General features: G+C 48.6%; 1 protein-coding gene across 1 annotated transcript in view; it reads left to right on the top strand.

The window, feature by feature from the left end:
- Window positions 1–20,464, top strand: part of LOC119964794 — a 192,099-nt gene that overhangs the window by 9,877 nt on the left and 161,758 nt on the right. Inside the window, exons 6-8 of the mRNA XM_038794788.1 lie at window positions 4,328–4,582; window positions 11,178–11,438; window positions 11,555–11,815. Of these exons, the coding sequence (XP_038650716.1) occupies window positions 4,328–4,582; window positions 11,178–11,438; window positions 11,555–11,815 (777 nt within the window). The remainder of the gene's footprint in view (window positions 1–4,327; window positions 4,583–11,177; window positions 11,439–11,554; window positions 11,816–20,464) is intronic.

The following is a 20,464-nucleotide window of genomic DNA, read 5'->3' as shown; positions in this document are numbered from 1 at the left end:
TTGACCCAGCGACAGTGAAAGAATTGTAATATATTTCCAAGTCAGGGTGGTAGGTGGCTTGGAGGGGAACTTCCAGGTGATGGTTTCCCCATCTGTCTGCTGTCCTTGCCCTTCTAGATGGTAGAGTTTGCGTGTTTGGAAGGTGCTGTCTAAGGAGTCTTGGTGAGTTCCTGCAGTGCATCTTGTAGATGGCACACACTGCTGCCAGTGTGCAAAGGTGGTGGAGAAAGTGAATGTTTGTGGATGGGCGCCAATCAAGTGGGTTACTTTGTGCTGGGTGGTGTTAAGCTTCAAGTATTGCTGGAGCTGTACTCATCCAGGCAAGCGGAGAGTATTCCATTACACTCCTGACTTGTGCCTTGTTGATGGCGGAAAGACTTTGGAGAGTCAGAAGATGAGTTACTCTCCAGTGCTCCCAGCCCCTGTCCTGCTCTTGCAACTACAGTATTTATGTGGCTAGTCCAGATCAACGTCTAGTCAATGGTAGCCCCAGGAAGTTGATAATAGGGATTCAGTGAAGTCAGTGCCATTGAATTTCAAGGGCGGTGGTTAGATCCTCTCTTGTGGAGATAGTCATTGCATGGCACTTGTGTGGCAAGAATGCTATTTACCACTTGTCAGTCCAAGCCTGGATATTGTCCAGGTTTAGCTGGGGTTTCCTCCGGGTGCTCTGGTTTCCTCCCACAAGTCCCAAAAGACGTGCTGTTAGGTAAATTGGATATTCTGATTTCTCCCTCTGTGTATCCGAACAGGTGCCGGAATGTAGCGACTAGGAGCTTTTCACAATAACTTCATTGCAGTGTTAATGTATGCCTACTTGTGCCACTAATAAAGATTATTATTATTGTTATTTGCACATGGACTGCTTCAGTATCTGTTGTTTGCAGGCCTGACACTACATTGACTGGGAAAAACCCCATTGCTAATCTGAACAGCTGAACTCTGTGATTTAAAATTAGCAGCATTCAGTATACACTTTTCAGTACACTGCATCACCGAAGTTTACAGCAGAGAAGGAGGCCATTTGGTCTATCATGTTTGTGCTGGCTCATTGAAAGAGCTATCCAAAATGACCCATTCACCCTGTTCTTTCCCCACTGCCCAGTAATTGTCTCCCCTTCTTTATCCAATTCCCTTCAACAAGTTACTGTTGAATCTGCTTCCACCACCCTTTCAGGCAACACAATCCAGATCACATGTTGTGATGGATTATATTCCATTATCACACAGCACAATAGACTCTGGGCGCGATCCAACGGCCACACTGCACCCGAAAAGCAGCACACTGCAGCACAGTATGGCCAATAAAAGTTGGGAGATCCAGCTCCCGGGATCTACCCGGCTCGCAACACTTTGCGAGATCCCAGGTGACATAAACCCTGCCGATTGTTTGTGGGACCACTTGAAAATTTGCATATTAGAGTGAGTCAGCTACTCTCACTCTAATGTGCAGATTTCCGAGGTACCTGAGGCTATGGGATTCATTCCTATTGCCTCGGAGATCTCAGGTGGGTGCCGTTCAGCACTGGTCGGGGGTCGCTTCGGGGGCCTCGAAGAAATGGTGTCCCGATCTCTCACGACACTGGCAAGTTGCGGTGAGCAGGGCTTCCAAGTGTACAAAACGGGGCTATGTGCGGCCTAGGTCCGCGTTCCTTGCTGAGGTCCCTTATACAATGTGAGTCACGCTGTATAGCCACGTGTTTCTTGGCATTGCAATTGCTGGGAAACACACAGATAAACACGCTCGCTATGGGACTTTGTTCCCAATTAGTTGAATCGTACCCGTTGACTCACCATTAACATAGCTGTACAAGTAGAGATGTATCTTTCACTGTAGCATATAAGGGACCACTGGCTGCTGGCTGGTTGCTGCTATTCATGGCTTTTCATTCTTTCCATATGTCCCATTGTCTCAATACATTCCTTTCCCTTGTGCAATGGATGTTTTGCTAAAGGTGCCTCCATGGAAATGTCTTCACTTCCTCCGGGTGCTCCGGTTTCCTCCCACAGTCCAAAGATGTGCGGGTTAGGTGGATTGGCCATGCTAAATTGCCCGTAGTGTCCTAATAAAAGTAAGGTTAAGGGGGGGTTGTTGGGTTACGGGTATAGGGTGGATACGTGGGTTTGAGTAGGGTGATCATGGCTCGGCACAACATTGAGGGCCGAAGGGCCTGTTCTGTGCTGTACTGTTCTATGTTCTATGTTCTCTTCCTGAGGAGTGGTGGAATCTTACCAAAAAATGGTGGAACTCTCCTGGTGCACAACCCAGTTTTCTCACGTAATCTTGAGCCTCTTTACCAAAAGAAACTGAGTGGGTGTGGTTTACACCACCATTCTGGTGGGGCAGGGCTTCTTGGAACTGGCTCCAAACAGATCGGAGTGCCATCTTTAAAGGGCATCCTAACCAGTGCTGCAGCTGAGCAGCCCCCACCCCACATCACAAGGGTCTTGGGGGCTCCCCCACCCCACCTTCCTCCCCTCACCTGATTTTCCTCGCCGGCAACCTCCCCCCGCTCCCCACCACACATCAACACCCCCCCCCCCCCATCACCACCACCACCACTACATAGAATCATAGAATTTACAGTGCAGAAGGGGGCCATTCAGCCCATCGAGTCTGCACCAGCCCCTAGAAAGAGCATCCGACCCAAGCCCATACCTCCACCCTATTCCCTTCATCCCCGTAACCCAGTAACCCCACTTTTTTGGACACTAAGGGCAATTTATCATGGCCAATCCACCTAACCTGCACATCTTTGGACTGTGGGAGGAAACCGGAGCACCCGGAGGAAACCCCACAGACACAGGGAGAACATGCAGACTCCACACAGACAATAACCCAAGCCGGGAATCGAACCTGGGATCCTGGAGCTGTGAAGCAACTGTGCTAACCACTATGCTACCGTGTTGCCCATTGCTATTGTGCTGCCCATGGGGCTCCCATTTGCGCCTGACACTGCCCAGGCATATCCCGCTGCCTCACTTAATAGCTTCTTCACAAATCTACATTTTGAATCAATTTGTGCAACTCCTCATGTCCATTAACTGCATCCTCGGGATCAAGTTTCCAGCTGTGTTGGTGCTTGCAGAGTTTAGTTACAGGGATGGAGGATGGTGTGCAGTTCTGCCTTGTTCTGGGCCCCTGGCCAAAACCTGCTGGCCATTGCCTCCTGTCAATGTCTGGGAATGGGAACGAGGAGATGGAACAGGCGGTGCTCCCGTTACATTGGAAGTGGGGAATAGGGGCAGTGCCACATTGTCATTTGTCCTCAGATTTTATTTCCTGTCTCCCAACTGGGCTTTCCAACTGTCTGTTTCCAGCTTTCTTTCCCTTCCCCCATATGGTTTTTGCATATGGTTTTAAAAGAATTTTTTACATTTATAAAGATTCAGTCAATTATTTTGGCCACCATATGCAGCTTGAAGCTATGCAACACCTTTCATTTTGAGCAGCGGGGTTCTAGCTTGACTTCTCTCCTACAGCAGCTTGAAGGACTGGTGGGTTAGGGAGCTGATGTAAGAGGTATTCGTGAGCTGGACTCACTTTAGCAACCTGCACAATCCAGTTCCAGCAGTTCTTCCATCCGGGTAGAAACAAACAACTCATTGTCTAATGTGTAAGTCTGAAAGAACTTGGGTCCATAGAGATTGAAAAGAACTAAATGAGAGAGGCCATATGTTAGATGCAAAATGGCATATGAAAGGTCAATGTTGCACTACTCTCAGTTAAATGTTGCCAAAAAATGTAGTTATGAATACATGAATGGCAACTTCTTCATCTGAGCAGTGGTCAGTATCTACACTGACCCTCTCGGAAGGATCATCAAGACATTCAGGAGATATTGGAATAATTCACAAGATAATGAAATACTCTGGCAAGAGGAATCATAGGTGGTTGGACACAACACCCTCTCTCATATGTAATTATCTTTGTGATATATCATAAATATTTTTATCAATTTGAAATAATACATTTACAAAACGCACACTTAACTAGTATCAGATGCAATCAAAATACAAGAAAACCATCTTCCGAATGCTTCACCAAATGTTCACCAAAATTGGACAATTCGATTGATTTGGTTTACTCTGCTGAGGAAGAGTACCAGTGTCTGATTGCTTTTTCAGGTACACTCCTTCCTTGAACTACTAATTTCCATAACAAAGTGAAGCAATTCACCCACGGAGATAGGGTTCAAACAAAATTATAGTTCAGTGCTCGGAATGGGAATCTGAAGGAAATGTTTACTTTTGGAGTTTGGCATCAAAGGAAACCATTGATATCATTAATTTATGACACCCCATTTTTCTTTCCTCCTCCCAAAAGTTCCATGTCCCCCTCAGAACATACAAGTTGATATTGACGCTGTCACAGCCTTTGTGACTTGGGAGCCGAGTAATCTCACAGTGTTGTACACTGCAACAGCAGAGGGGAGTGATGGACATGAAGCCACCTGTACCACATCAGAAACACACTGTCTAATCCCAGACCTTCACTGCAGCCAAATATACAGCATCTCTGTACTCGCATTTGGTGCAAACTGCAGCAGCATCCAAGGCTCCAGTTACGATATTCGGACAGGTAATGTAGAAAGAAAAAACGTGACTTTATAAAATACCTTTCATTTTCTGAGGGAATCTTGAAATAGTTCAGTCAAGAGATTATTTTTGAAGTGTGTCAGCAAACCAGGCAATCAATTCACTTACTGCAAGTCCTCGAAACAGAGGTTTAAATGAGTAAGAAGTTCATCTGTTTCGACTCGCCTCAATGGGGGATGAATGCTGGCGAGGACATCTCCCTTCTCCCCTTAAGAAAAATCTGCTTACAGAGCTTTCAACTGGGTTAGGTGGGAGTCTCATTGGGAAACCAGCAGGTGAACAACCAGCACTGCCCTCAGCCAGGATTACATGATGTGGAGATGCCGGCGTTGGACTAGGGTGAGCACAGTAAGAAGTCTATAGCAGGGCTATAGTGACAGGGGACTCAACCGTAAGGGGAATAGACAGGTGGTTCTGCAGACGCAATTGAGACTCCAGGATGGTGTGTTGCATCCCTGGTGCAAGGATCAAGGATGTCTCGGAGCAGCTGCAAGACATCCTGGGGGTAGAGGGTGAACAGCCAGCTGTCGTGGTGCACGTAGGCACCAACGATATAGGTAAAAAATGGGATGAGGTCCCACAAGCTGAATTCAGGGAGTTAGGAGTTAAACTAAAAAGTAGGACCTCTAAGGTAGTAATCTCAGGATTGCGACCAGTGCCACGAGCTAGTCAGACTAGGAATGTCAGGATAGATAGGATGAATGCCAGCTCGAGAGATGATGCAAGAGGGAGGCATTCAAATCCTGGGGCATTGGAACTGGTTCTGGGGGAGGTGGGACCAGTACAAACTGGACGGTCTGCACCTGGGTAGGACTGGAAACGATGTCCTAGTGGGGGTGTTTGCTAGAGCTGTTGGAGAGGGTTTAAACTAATGTGGCAGGGGGATGGGATCCAATGTAGGAGGTCGGAGGGAAGTAAAACGGGACCAGAAACAAAAAGCAGTAAGGGGGAATGTGTAAGGCAGAGAAGCCATAGTCGAAAATCAAAAAGGGCCACCGTACAGGGTACAGTGACTGAGGAGAGTGTGAAAAGGGAGGTGACCAATGCAGGATTGAGGGTGTTGTACCTAAATGTGCGCAGTATACGGAACAAGGGGCGCGATTCTCCGCCCCCCACACCGGGTGGGAGAATAGCGGGAGGGCCTCCCGACATTTTTCACGCCCTCCCGCTATCCTACCCCCCCATGCCCGACTCACGCCATGAATTGCCGCTTGCCGTTTTTTACAGCGAGCAGCGATTCTCCGAGGCCGATGGGCCGAGTGGCCAGGCCTTCACGCCCGTTTCACCACGGCAGCAAACACACCTGCTCGCTGCCGTCGTGAAACGGGCGCCAGATGCCCGTTTGGGGCATCTAGAGGCCCGATTGGCACGGGAGCACCACGACTGTGCTCGGGAGGGGACAGCCCCGCGATCGGTGCCCACCGGTCGTCAGGCCAGCGTCCAAAACGGACGCACTCTTTCCCCTCCGCCGCCCGGCAAGATCAAGCTGCCACGTCTTGCCGGGCGGCTGAGGAGAAAGACGCCACCTGCGCATGCGCGGGTGACGTCATCGGCCACGTCAGCCGCCGTGACGCTTGACGTGCGGCCTTGATGACGGTCGTCAGGGCCGCGCCGCCATGACGCACAGGGCCGCGCTCCTAGCCCCGCCCGGGGGGGGGAGAATCGGCCCCGGAAGTGGCCGTGAAGGCTGCTGTGGGTCACGGCCTGTCCCACGGCAGCCTTTACGATTCTCCGCATTTGCGGAGAATCGCGCCCAAGGTAAATGAGTTTGTTGCGCACATTGAAATTGGCCGGTACAATGTTGTGGGCATCACAGAGACCTGGCTGCAAGGGGATCAGGGCTGGGATCTAAATATCCAAGGATATATGTCCTATCAAAAGGATGGGCAAAGGGGGCGGGGTTGCATTGTTCGTTAGGAATGTAGTTAAATCAATAGCAAGGAGCGATATATGATCAGAAAGCATAGAATCTCTGTGGGTAGAGTTGAGGAATCGCAAAGGTAAAAAGACCCTGATGGGAGTTATGTACAGGCCCCCTAGCAGTAGTCAGGATGTGGGGCAGAAAGTAAATCAGGAGATAGAAAAGACATGTAATAAAGGCAATATTACAGTAACCATGGGGGACTTCAATATGCTGGTGGACTGGGAAAATCAGGTTGGTAGTGGATCCCAAGAAATGGAATTTGTGGAATGTCTAAGAGATGTTTTTTTTGGAGCAGCTTGTGACAGAGCCTATTAGGGAACACGCAATTCTGGATTTGGTGATGTGTAATGAGGCAGACTTGATTAGGGAACTTAAGGTGAAGGAACCCTGAGGGAGCAGTGACCACAATATGATAGAATTTACCCTGCAGTTTGAGAGGGAGAAGCTGCAATCGGATGTAACATATAAGGGTAAATAAGGGTAACTACAAAGACATGAGGGAGGAGCTGGCCAGAGTTGATTGGAGAAGGAGCCTAACAGGGAAGACAGTGGAACAGCAATGGCAGGGTTTTTGGGGGTCATCAGGGAGGCACAACAGAAATTTATCCCAAGGAGGAGGAAACATGCTGAGGGGAGGACAAGGCACCATGGCTGACGAGGGATGTCAAGGACAGCATAAAGGCTAAGGAAAAAGCATACAAAGTGGCGAGGTTTAGTGGGAAACCAGAGGATCGGGACGCCTTTAAAAGCAAGCAGAGGACAACTAAAAAAGCAATAAGGGGGAGAAGATGAAGTACAAGTGCAAGCTAGCTAGTAATATAAAGGAAGGCAGGAAGAGATTTTTTCAATATATAAAAGGTAAGAGTGAGGCAAAAATAGACATTGGACCACTAGAAAATGTGGCTGGAGAAATAATAATAGGAAACTAAGAAATGGCAGACAAACTGAATAGTTACTTTGCATCAGTTTTCACGGTGGAAGACATGAGTGGGATGCCAGAGCTCCAGGAGAATCAGGGAGCAGAGGTGAGTGCAGTGGCCATTACTAAGGAGAAGGTTCTAGGGAAACTGAAAGGTCTGAAGGTGGATGAGTCATCTGGACCGGATGGACTACACCCCAGAGTCTTAAAAGAGATAGCTGAGGAAATTGTGGAGCCATAAGTGATGATCTTTCAGGAATCACTGGAGGCAGGAAGGGTCCCAGAGGACTGGAAGGAGCTAATGTAACACCACTGTTTAAGAAGGGAGGGAGGCAGAAGACAAGAAATTATAGGCCGGTTAGCCTGACTTTGGTCATTGGTAAGACTTTAGAGTCTGTTATTAACGATGAGATCGTGGAGTACTTGGAAGTGCATGGTAAAATAGGACTGAGTCAACACGGCTTTGTCAAAGGGAGGTCGTGTCTAACAAATCTGTTAAGTGTTCTTTGATGAGGTAACAAGCAAGTTGGATAAAGGAAAATCAGTGGTTGCGATTTTTTTTAGATTTCCAGAAGGACTTTGACAAGGTGCCGCATAGGAGACTGTTAAATATGTTAAGAGCCCATGGTGTTAAGGGTAAGATCCTGGCATGGATAGAGGATTGGTTGACTGGCAGAAGGCAAAGAGTGGGGATAAAGGGGTCTTTTTCAGGATGACAGGCGGTGACCAGTGGTGTGCCTCAGAGGCCTGTGCTGGGATCACAACTTTTTACAATATACATTAATGATCTGGAAGAAGGTACTGAAGGCACTGTTGCTAAGTTTGCAGATGATACAAAGGTCGGTAGAGGGACAGGTAGTATTGAGGAAGCAAGGAGGCTGCAGAAGGACTTGGACAAGCTAGGAGAGTGGGCAATGAAGTGGAAAATGAAATACAATGTGGAAAAGTGAGATCATGCACTTTGGAAGGAGGAATCTAGGCATAGACTATTTTCTAAATGGGGAAATGCTTCAGAAGCAGAAGCACAAAGGGAATTGGGAGTTCTTGATCACGATTCTCTTAAGGTTAATGTGCAGGTTCAGTCGGCAGTTAAGAAGGCAAATGCAATGTTAGCATTCATGTCAAGAGGGCTAGAATACAAGACCAGGGATGTACTTCTGAGGCTGTATAAGGCTCTGGTCAGACCCCCATTTGGAGTATTATGAGCAGTTTTGGGCCCCATATCTAAGGAAGGATGTGCTGGCCTTGGAAAGGATCCAGAGGAGGTTCACAAGAATGATCCCTGGAATGAAGAACTTGACGTATGAGGAACGGGTTTGAGGACTCTGGGTCTGTACTCGAAGTTTAGAAAGATGAGAGGGGATCTTATTGAAACAAACAAGATACTGCGAGGCCTGAATAGAGTGGACGTGGCGAGGATGTTTCCACTTGTAGGAAGAACTAGAACCAGAGGACACCATCTCAGATTAAAGGGACGATCCTTTAAAACAGAGATGAGGCGGAATTGTTTCAGCCAGAGGGTGGTGAATGTGGGACTCTTTGCCGCAGAAGGCTGTGGAGATCAATTCACTGAGTGTCTTTAAGACAGAGATAGATAGGTTCTTGATTAATAAGGGGATCAGGGGTTACGGGCAGAAGGCAGGAGAATGGGGATGAGAAAATATCAGCCATGATTGAATGGTGGAGCAGACTCGATGGGCCAAGTGGCTTAATTCTGCTCCTAAGTCTTATGGTCTTACAACCTTGAGGAAGGAGCAGTGCTCCGAAAACTAGTGATTTCAAACAAACCTGTTGGACTTTAACCTGGTGTTGTAAGACTTCTTACTAGGATTACATGAAAACATTGGGAAATGACCAACCAGCCTATAGTTATGGTTGTTATGGCGATGTTACCCCATGGCCAGATAATCACTAACAATGGTGTCTCTGGTAACCCCCAAGGATCAATCTTTGGTCTCGCCTCCTATTTCTCAACCACATGCTGCCCTTTTGTGACATTTGAAGGCACAGTATTAGTTTTCACATTTATGTTGATGACACTGAGCTGTACCTCACCAACCCCTTTCCCAACTCCACTGTTGCTAAATTATCAGACTGCTTGGCATGGATATGCAGACATTTCCTCGAATTAAATATTGGGAAAACTGAAGCCAATCGGATTCATGCTCAAAACTTCCCGAGCTATTGACTCCATCCCTCTCCCTGGCAGCAATCTGAAATTAAGCCTGTCTGTTTACAACCTTGTTTTCACATTGGAACCCAAGGTGAGATTCTGACCCCTTATTCGAACCATCTCTAACTTCGCCTATTTCCACCTACCTTGACTTTGCCTCTGTCTCATCTGCTGACGAAACCTTCATCCTATTCTACCTCTCGATTCGATGACTCCAATGAACTCCTGGCTGGTCTCCCACATTCTATCCTCTGTAAAGTCATCCAAAACTCTGCAGCCTGTGTTATAACTTGCAGCAAATTCCATTCCCACATCACCCCTGTGCTCATTGATTTTAAAATTCTCATCCTGTTTTCAATCTCTCTATGGCCTTGCCTTTCCCCACCTCTGTAAACCTCTCCAACTCCACAACCCTTTGAGAGATCTGCACGCCTCTAATTCTGGTGGATTGCCAATCATAATGACTCTGATAGTGATGGCCACGCCTGGTGTTGTCTAGGCCCGGAATCCTTATGCGGTTCAACGTCATACTCCATTTTGTAATGCTCCGATGAAATGCCGTGGGATGCTTCATTAAAGATGCAAGATTAAAGGCGCTATACTAACATATTTGTTGTTGATCTGTTTATCGGGTTCTTATGATGTACTTAGCATTTGGGCTGCTATCTGTGGAATGAGCTGGACAGAGTGCGAGCAATGCTCGCTCCGACCAGCATCAGGTAATTGTCTAAATGAAGTGAACCCCAAAGGTTAGTTCATGTTTTTTGTGGGTTCAATAGAAGCAGGACTGGTTCTTGAGGCTCCACAAACCCAGTCTGAGCCTTTATTATTTTGATTTACCCCATGTAATTAAACAGTCACTTATGGGAGGCATTACACAGGTTCTCTTCGAATGCAAAAGCCAATTGGTAATGAGAAGTGGAATGACCGACAAGACAATGTTCTTATGTATAAATATAAAGTGAGGGCCCTGTCTATTACAGCCACCTCTGACTGGCCAAAATGGCAGTTATTCAGAAGTGTCTACTTTACCAGATATCCTTATCAAAACTAAACTGGGACATGGAACCACCATCCTGCCATGCTAAATAAACAGCACATGTACCTGCCTGCTGCCCTGGAGCTGCTATCTCCAGTGGGGTTCCAGGGTGCTCCTGTACACAATGGCAGGAGTGCAACTCCATGTCCACTGATTTCATCCCCATTCAGCTCACATTTCAGCAACTTTCCCTCCCTGTGCCTATCAGCAAGAAGCGAGGAATTTGGGGATCTGCATTATTCTATGTCCACCTGACATCATTGATACAAATATTTAACATTCAGAGAAAATACTTGTAAACTTAAGGGGTCAAACTGGGTACAGGTCATACTGACCCAGAACCTTGAGCTGAAATTTGGTGGTCCTCAGACATAGCTTCTGTATTGAGTCACCACAATTATAAATATGAATGCTTTATCAAAGTTATTTAAATTTCATGAGCTGCTGGAAAGGACCACTTGACCAAGACATTTTTTTTACATGAACCTAGTGCATGTTGATGTTTCTATTTCCTTTTCCATAGCACCATGTTCTCCAAATGAAATCATTGTGAATGTGAACTGTAATTCTGATAGAGTCATAATATTATGGGAACGGACTCATGGAGCAGTGTCATACTATATAACTGCAGAAGGCAGTGATGGACATGCACAGTCATACAACACAGCTGAGACACACTATGAAGTTCTGGATTTACACTGTGGACAGACCTATAACATAACTATAACAACACACAGTTACAGCCGGACTGGCATTTCAAGCACTTCTGTTCAAACCCGAACTGGTAAAGCTATTAATCCTTAAATAATATCACCCATATAAATCATTTTACATTTATTTATTCTGTATGCTTACAGGGCAGAGAGAGAGGATTGATATTTATTTGTATTTTCTAAACAGCACCGTGCATTCCTGAGAATCTAAAAGCTGAGCTGAACTGTGATTCGAATGCAGTATCCTTCTCGTGGGATGTCACGGATGGAGCAAAGTTATACACTGTAACCGCTCGAGATAGTCAAAGAGTCACAGCTTCATTCAAAACCAGCGATACAAAGGCTCAAATCCCACACCTGGAGTGCGGTGAATATTATACAATCTCTGTTGTAGCAACAGACAACTTCTGCAAAAGTCCTCAGAGTGCAATGGTGAATGTACATGCAGGTATTGCTCATTTCCATAAAACATTTTGTGGCATCTTAATAAATGCAATCTTGCTTTTCACAGGCATTATTTAAATACACAGAATTGTAATGGGTTAATTTTGCTCTTGTGTGGGTTTCTGCATGGTGCCGGTTTAAATTGTTGGAAGGTGCACAGCTGGAATGGCCCTGCATGCTACTGATGCCTTTTATCTGGCAAAGCTGTAGAAATGCATTGTTTATATAGAACATAGAACATAGAACGATACAGCGCAGTACAGGCCTTTCGGCCCTCAATGTTGCACCGACATGGAAAAAAAAACTAAAGGCCATCTAACCTACACTATGCCCTTATCATCCATATGCTTATCCAATAAACTTTTAAATGCCCTCAATGTTGGCGAGTTCACTACTGTTGCAGGTAGGGCATTCCACGGCCTCACCACTCTTTGCGTAAAAAACCCACCTCTGACCTCTGTCCTATATCTATTACCCTTCAATTTAAGGCTATGTCCCCTCGTGATAGCCACCTCCATCCGCGGGAGAAGGCTCTCGCTGTCCACCCTATCTAACCCTCTGATCATTTTGTATGCCTCTATTAGGTCACCTCTTAACCTTCTTCTCTCTAACGAAAACAACCTCAAGTCCATCAGCCTTTCCTCATAAGATTTTCCCTCCATACCAGGCAACATCCTGGTAAATCTCCTCTGCACCCGTTCCAAAGCTTCTACGTCCTTCCTATAATGGGGCGACCAGAACTGTACGCAATACTCCAAATGCGGCCGTACTAGAGTTTTGTACAACTGCAACATGACCTCATGGCTCCGGAACTCAATCCCTCTACCAATAAAGGCCATCACACCATAGGCCTTCTTCACAACCCTATCAACCTGGGTGGCAACTTTCAGGGATCTATGTACATGGACACCGAGATCCCTCTGCTCATCCACACTACCAAGAATTTTACCATTAGCCAAATATTCCGCATTCCTGTTATTCTTTCCAAAGTGAATCACCTCACACTTCTCCACATTAAACTCCATTTGCCACCTCTCAGCCCAGCTCTGCAGCTTATCTATGTCCCTCTGTAACCTGCAACATCCTTCCGCACTGTCTACAACTCCACCGACTTTAGTGTCGTCTGCAAATTTACTTACCCATCCTTCTGCTCCCTCCTCTAGGTCATTTATAAAAATGACAAACAGCAACGGCCCCAGAACAGATCCTTGTGGTACGCCACTCGTAACTGAACTCCATTCTGAACATTTCCCATCAACCACCACTCTCTGTCTTCTTTCAACTAGCCAATTTCTGATCCACATCTCTAAATCACCCTCAATCCCCAGCCTCCGTATTTTCTGCAATAGCCGACCGTGGGGAACCTTATCAAACGCTTTACTGAAATCCATATACACCACATCAACTGCTTTACCCTCGTCCACCTGTTCAGTCACCTTCTCAAAGAACTCGCTAAGGTTTGTGAGGCATGACCTACCCTTCACAAAACCATGCTGACTATCCCTAATCATATTATTCCTATCTAGATGATTATAAATCGTATCTTTTATAATCCTCTCCAAGACTTTACCCACCACAGATGTTAGGCTCACCGGCCTATAGTTACCGGGGTTATCTCTACTCCCCTTCTTGAACAAAGGGACCACATTTGCTATCCTCCAGTCCTCTGGCACTATTCCTGTAGCCAATGATGACCTAAAAATCAAAGCCAAAGGCTCAGCAATCTCTTCCCTGGCTTCCCAGAGAATCCTAGGATAAATCCCATCAGGCCCCGGGGACTTATCTATTTTCACCTTGTCCAGAATTGCCAACACTTCTTCCCTACTCACCTCAATGCCATCTATTCTAATAGCCTGGGTCTCAGCATTCTCCTCCACAATATTATCTTTTTCCTGAGTGAATACTGACAAAAAGTATTCATTTAGTATCTCGCTTATCTCCTCAGCCTCCACACACAACTTCCCACCACTGTCCTTGACTGGCCCTACTCTTACCCTAGTCATTCTTTTATTCCTGACATACCTATAGAAAGCTTTTGGGTTTTCCTTGATCCTACCTGCCAAAGACTTCTCATGTCCCCTCCTTGCTCGTCTTAGCTCTCTCTTTAGATCCTTCCTCGCTTCCCTGTAACTATCAAGCGCCCCAACTGAAACTTCACGCCTCATCTTCACATAGGCCTCCTTTTTCCTCTTAACAAGAGATTCCACTTCTTTGGTAAACCACGGTTCCCTCGCTCGACCCCTTCCTCCCTGTCTGACTGGTACGTACTGATCAAGAACACGCAATAGCTGTTCCTTGAACAAGCTCCACATATCCAGTGTGCCCAACCCTTGCAGCCTACTTCTCCATCCTACACATCCTAAGTCATGTCTAATGGCATCATAATTGCCCTTCCCCCAGCTATAACTCTTGCCCTGCGGGGTATACTTATCCCTTTCCATCACTAATGTAAAGGTCACCGAATTGTGGTCACTGTCTCCAAAGTGTTCACTTACCTCCAGATCTAACACCTGGCCTGGTTCATTGCCCAAAACCAAATCCAAAGTGGCCTCACCTCTTGTTGGCCTGTCAACATATTGTGTCAGAAAACCCTCCTGCACACATTGTACAAAGAACGACCCATCCAATGTACTCGAACTATATCTTTTCCAGTCAATATTAGGAAAGTTAAAGTCTCCCATAACAACTACCCTGTTACTTTCGCTCTTTTCCAGAATCATCTTCGCCATCCTTTCCTCTACATCTCTAGAACTATTAGGTGGCCTATAGAAAACTCCCAGCAGGGTGACCTCTCCTTTCCTGTTTCTAACCTCAGCCCATACTACCTCGGAAGAAGAGTCCCCATCTTGCACCCTTTCTGCCACCGTAATACTGTCCTTGACTAGCAGCGCCACACCTCCCCCTCTTTTGCCCCCTTCTCTGACTTTACTAAAGCACCTAAACCCCGGAACCTGCAACAACCATTCCTGTCCCTGCTCTATCCATGTCTCTGAAATGGCCACAACATCGAAGTCCCAGGTACCAACCCATGCTGCCAGTTCCCCTACCTTATTTCGTATACTCCTGGCATTGAAATAGACACATTTCAAACCACCTACCTGAACACTGCCGCCTTCCTGCGAAGTCAAATCTGTGCTCCTGACCTCTCTACTCTCAATCTCTCGCACCCCAAAACTACAATCCAGGTTCCCATGCCCCTGCTGAATTAGTTTAAACCCTCCCAAAGAGTACTAACAAATCTCCCCCCCAGGATATTGGTGCCCCTTAGGTTCAGATGTAGACCATCCTGTCTATAGAGGTCCCACCTTCCCCAGAAAGAGCCCCAGTTATCCAGAAATCTGAATCCCTCCCGCCTGCACCATCCCTGTAGCCACGTGTTTAATTGCTCTCTCTCCCTATTCCTCGTCTCACTATCACGTGGCACGGGCAACAACCCAGAGATAACAACTCTGTTTGTTCTCGCTCTGAGCTTCCATCCTAGCTCCCTAAAGGCCTGTAAGTGCAGTGTTTAAACATGGTGCAGTGGGGGGAGCAGGAAATCACCTCAAATGTTGTTTCTCGTGGTCAAGATGTAATGTTCAAGATATTCCAGCAGAAACCCGTTCCACCTGGCCTGCTGTCCGTTAAGATCTGCTCGAACTTATGGTTGGGTCTCAGGGGAGAATCTGTAATGCCTGAAACATGTAGGAGTTTTATAACCATCGACAGAAGGGTTGGGAAAGGTTTGGGATTACTTTTACGTGCTCGAACTGTGCAGCAAGTCTCCAGTGCATCCACTGAAAGCTGACAACAAGGCCCAGCCACTCCCGCAGGTGAGAGGGTTATTAAAAGGCTCATACATATTGACGGTAAGCCCATTCAGCCTTTTCACGACAATCTTGGAATTTAAAAAAAAATCACATCAAGTTTTCACGATTTTTTTGTGTTGGATGCAATCATTTATTGATTTTGTCCAGGACTTTCTTCATTGTTAACAGAAATTATTTGCTGAGATGCTTGGAGGGAAAAGGAGACATGTGAAAGCTTGCTAGTCAGATCAGACTGTACAAGAGCGGCTCTGTGCTTTTCCACTTCCACATATATCCCTGCGGGAAGAAGTAGCCAAGTTCTCCTTGGCAGAGGTTTACAGTTTGGAATAATCATGCAAATTACGTACTTGAGACACGTTGGAGAGCAGATTAGTGTTCGCATGTGAATATGACTCAATAGTCATGTAGAAGTATTGGATTCCAATAACTGCTGACCAGGGACTAACAACATGTTTATTGTCAGTAACCAAACAGCTCTTACATGCTGTGCCCACTCTCCGGGAGAACCCCCCGAGCTCCCAACACATGACCCACTTTTGTATGCAACGTCTATATGATCACCCAGTCTACATCATCCCTGTTTAATGTGGGACAACCGATAATACTGAAGCATATTTGTGGATACCTTTAGCAGGCTGAGGAGTACAGCACGGAGATCATCACGGTCTCATTTTTGTATGTTGTAGAACAATCACAAGTATGAACTATTAACAACATGTCACATTAAACAGGGCTAACAATGCAGTGCTAATTACAACATGTAGAATACTGATTTGGTGCATTGCCCATCACGTCTCTTTCCCCCCTTTTATAACAAAGTCCATTTATACACTAGTTCATCACATGGTCCTTGAACCTTGTGTTTGTTTGACTCAGGGACCCTGAGCACGTGATTGTACCAGTTGGCTGTGCTTGAGATGCCCTTGGGTTGGCGCCTTCTGTGTGAATGGCATCGGGTGTCCTTGATGCACGATCAATTGCACAAAAGAATCAGATTGGTACAACTGTGGCTTTATTACAGTCAGATGCATGGCCTCCTACTGCAGCTGGCAAAATGGCTGATCAGAAGGAGGACACGCATATTTATACGGCTCCTTGTGGGTGGAGCTAGCCGGCAGGGGCTACCGGCGAACCTGTAGTGCAGACCCTACCTTACATCCCCTAATACAGGTGCAAACAGTGGTTCACCACATTCACCTCCTGTTAAAATGAGTCCGGCGGGGGTGGCGTGGAACTATATACAGTTTTGCAAATAATTTACAGTCGGGAGGGGAAAAGAAGAATGTCCATTTTGATACTCAGGTGCCCGTCAGAGGTTCAGTCGATCCGGTGCTTTGACGATTCGCTGCGAGCGACGTAACGGTGGCGGCGATGTCAGTGCTGGTGGTGTTGGTGTCGCCGACGTCGGTGCTGGGCGGTGTTGGTGCTGGTCAGTAGTTGGATGACTCCGGGAGCGTGCCGAAATCTTCCTCGTCCTCTTGCGTGTGCAGGGGAAGGAGGGATGGACCTGGTGGGGCTAATGTTGGGAGTGCTGGGGGAGGGGAGGGTGGCACGTGGGTGGAGGAGTGTGTTGGAGTGGAACCTGAGGGAGCCAGGTCCCTGAGGGAGACAGTATCTTGGCGGCTGTTGGGGAACTCCACGTAGGCATACTGGGGGTTGGCGTGGAGCAAATGTACCCTGTCCATCAAGGGGTCCGCCTTGTGGAGTCGGATGTGGCTACGTAGAAGGTCTGGTCTTGGAGCAGCGAGCCAAGTCGGGAGCAACACCCCAGATGTGGACTTCCTAGGGAAGATAAAAACACGTTCATGGGGTGTGTTCACCACATTCACCTCCTGTTAAAAATGCACAGTAATGACCGTATGGAGTGTAGTGCATCAGGGAGGACCTCCTGCCAGCGAGAGGCTGGGCGGTTTCTGGACCGTAGGGCCAGCTGGACGGCCCTCCAAACCGCCCCGTTCTCCCTCTCTACCTGCCCGTTTCCCCGGGGATTATAGCTGGTCGTCCTGCTGGAGGCGATACCCCTGCTGAGCAGGAACTGACGAAGCTCATCACTCATGAATGAGGATCCTCTGTCACCGTGGATGTAGGCGGCGAATCTAAACAGAGCGAAGATTGTGTTGAGGGCCTTGATGACGGTGGCAGACGTCATATCGGGGCAGGGGATGGCAAAGGGGAAACTGGAGTATTCATCGACCACACTGAGGATATATGTGTTGCGGTCGGTGGAGGGGAGGGGCCCTTTGAAATCCACACTGAGGCGTTCAAAGGGGTGGGAGGCTTTCACCAGGTGCGCACGGTCTGGCTGGTAGAAGTGCGGCTTGCACTCCGCACAGACCTGGCAGTCTCTGGTGACTGTCCATACTTCCTCGGCGGAGTAGGGCAGATTGCGAGCTTTGGTGAGGTGGTACAGTCGTGTGACCCCTGGGTGACAGGCTGTCGTGTAGGGCCCGGAGCTGGTCTACTTATGCGCTGGCATATGTACCTCGGGAGAGGGCGTCTGGGGGCTCGTTGAGCTTGCCGGGGCGATACAAGATCTCGTAGTTATAGGTGGAGAGCTCGATTCTCCACCGCAAGATTTTATCATTTTTGATCTTGCCCTGCTGCGTGTTGTTGAACATGAAAGCTACCGACCGTTGGTCAGTGAGGAGAGTGAATCTCCTGCCGGCCAGGTAATGCCTCCAATGCCGCACAGCTTCAACGATAGCCTGGGCCTCTTTTTCGACGGATGAGTATCGAATTTCAGAGGCATGAAGGGTGCGGGAAAAGAATTCCACGGGTCTGCCTGCCTGATTTAGAGTGACGGCAAGGGCGATATCTGAAGCTTCGCTTTCTACTTGAAAGGGGAGTATCTCGTCTACTGCGTGCATCCCGGCCTTGGCTATGTCTGCACTGATCTGGGTGAAGGCGTGTTGTGCCTCGGCCGCGAGGGGGAATTGAGTGGACTGTTTGAGTGGGTGGGCCTTGTCCGCATAGTTTGGGACCCACGGGGCGTAATAGGAGAAAAACCCAAGGCAGCGTTTGAGGGCCTTGGGGCAGTGGGGGAGGGGAAGCTCCATGAGGGGGCGCATGCGGTCGGGATCGGGCCCCAGAAGTCCGTTCTGGACTACATAGCTGAGGATGGCTAGGCAGGTCGTGCGGAACACACACTTCTCCTTGTTGTACGTAAGGTTGAGGAGAGTGGCGGTGCGGTGAAATTTATCGAGGTTGGCGTTGTGATCCTGCTGGTCATGGCCGCAGATGGTGACATTGTCTAGGTAAGGAAACGTGGCCCCCAGACCGTCCCGGTTGACCATTCGGTCCATCTCCCTTTGGACGACCGAGACCCCGTTAGTGACGCTGAAGGGAACCCTAAGAAATTGATAGAGCCGACTGTCTGCCTCGAAAGGCAGTGTATGTACAGTTTGATTTACGAATGGGGAGCTGGTGGTAGGCGGATTTCAGGTCAATTGTTGAGAAGACCCGGTACTGCGCAATCTGGTTGACCATCTCAGATATGCGTGGGAGGGGGTACGCATCGAGCTGCGTGTACCGATTGATGATCTGGCTGTAGTCCACGACCATTCTGTGTTTCTCCCCCGTTTTTACTACGACCACTTGAGCTCTCCAGGGGCTATTGCTGGCCTCGATGATACCCTTCCGAAGCAGCCGCTGGACTTCAGACCTGATGAAGGTCTTGTCCTGGTGGCGACGGGCTTGCAATCCGCAGTTAGAGGGAGGGGGGGTCAACCTTGAGGGTCGCGAGGCCGCAAATGGTGAGTGGAGGTAGGGGCCCGCCGAATTTGAGGGTGAGACTCTGGAGATTGCACTGAAAATCCAGGCCCAGCAATAGTGCAGCACAGAGGTTGGGGAGGACATAGAGACGGAAACCGCTGAATTCTACGCCCTGGACAGTGAGATTGACAACGCAGAACCCTCGGATCGGGACAGAGTGGGATCCGGAGGCCAGGGTGATCCGTTGGTTGGCGGGGTGGACCGCGCGGGAGCAGCGCCTTACCGTGTCTGGGTGTATGAAGCTTTCAGTACTCCCGGAGACCAGCAGGCAAGAGGTCACGTGGCCGTTGATTTTCACCGTCGTCGAAGCAGTGAGGACGAGACTGGTCCAGCGTCATCGAGGCGAGCTGCGGGTGGTCGTCCGAGGTTTCAGATGTAGAGCATCGGCGACCCAGATCTGGCGTTCCAGCCCCATGGGGGAGACAAAATGGTGGCATCCGGGGGTCCTGTAGGGAACAAAATGGCGGCGCCCATGGAGCGCATGTTGCGGGGGCAGGGCAATATGGCGGCAACCATGGGCCGCACGTGGAGTGTTGGGGGGATGGCGATGCCCGCTGGCCACACCTGGTCCTGGGAGGAGAAGATGGCTGCGCCCACTGGTCGCACGTAGCCCCGGGAGGAGATGGCGGCACCCATTATGCGTTCGGCGGGGGCGTTTGCGGGCGCGATAGCAGCAACTGCGCGGACCTGGCACACAGCTGCAAAGTGGCCCTTTTTACTGCAGGACTTGCAAGTGGCGGCGCGGGCCGGGCAGCATTGGCGGGGGTACTTCTGCTGACCGCAGAAGTAGCAGCGGGGACCCCCAGGGTGCGTGGATTGGTGGGCGGCGCAGGCAGATTGAGTCGGCAGGGCCCCAGCCGGGGGGGGGGGGGGCGTTTGCGGGGTCCAGGAGGGTAGGACGAGTGGGCCGCGCGGTGAGCGGGGTAGGCCTGGACATTTCGAGATGCGACCGTCATGGAGAGCGCTAAAGCTTTCGTCTCCGTTAGGTCGAGTGTGGCCCCTTCCAGCAGTCGTTGCCGGATGGGGTCTGACGCAATCCCCGTTACGAATGTGTCACGCATGAGGAGATTGGA

The sequence above is a fragment of the Scyliorhinus canicula genome, chromosome 4 (genome assembly GCF_902713615.1).
Source record: "Scyliorhinus canicula chromosome 4, sScyCan1.1, whole genome shotgun sequence".
Classification (NCBI taxonomy): Eukaryota; Metazoa; Chordata; class Chondrichthyes; order Carcharhiniformes; family Scyliorhinidae; genus Scyliorhinus; species Scyliorhinus canicula.
Note: the sequence above shows the minus strand (reverse complement) of the source record. Positions and strands in the feature narration are given on the sequence as shown.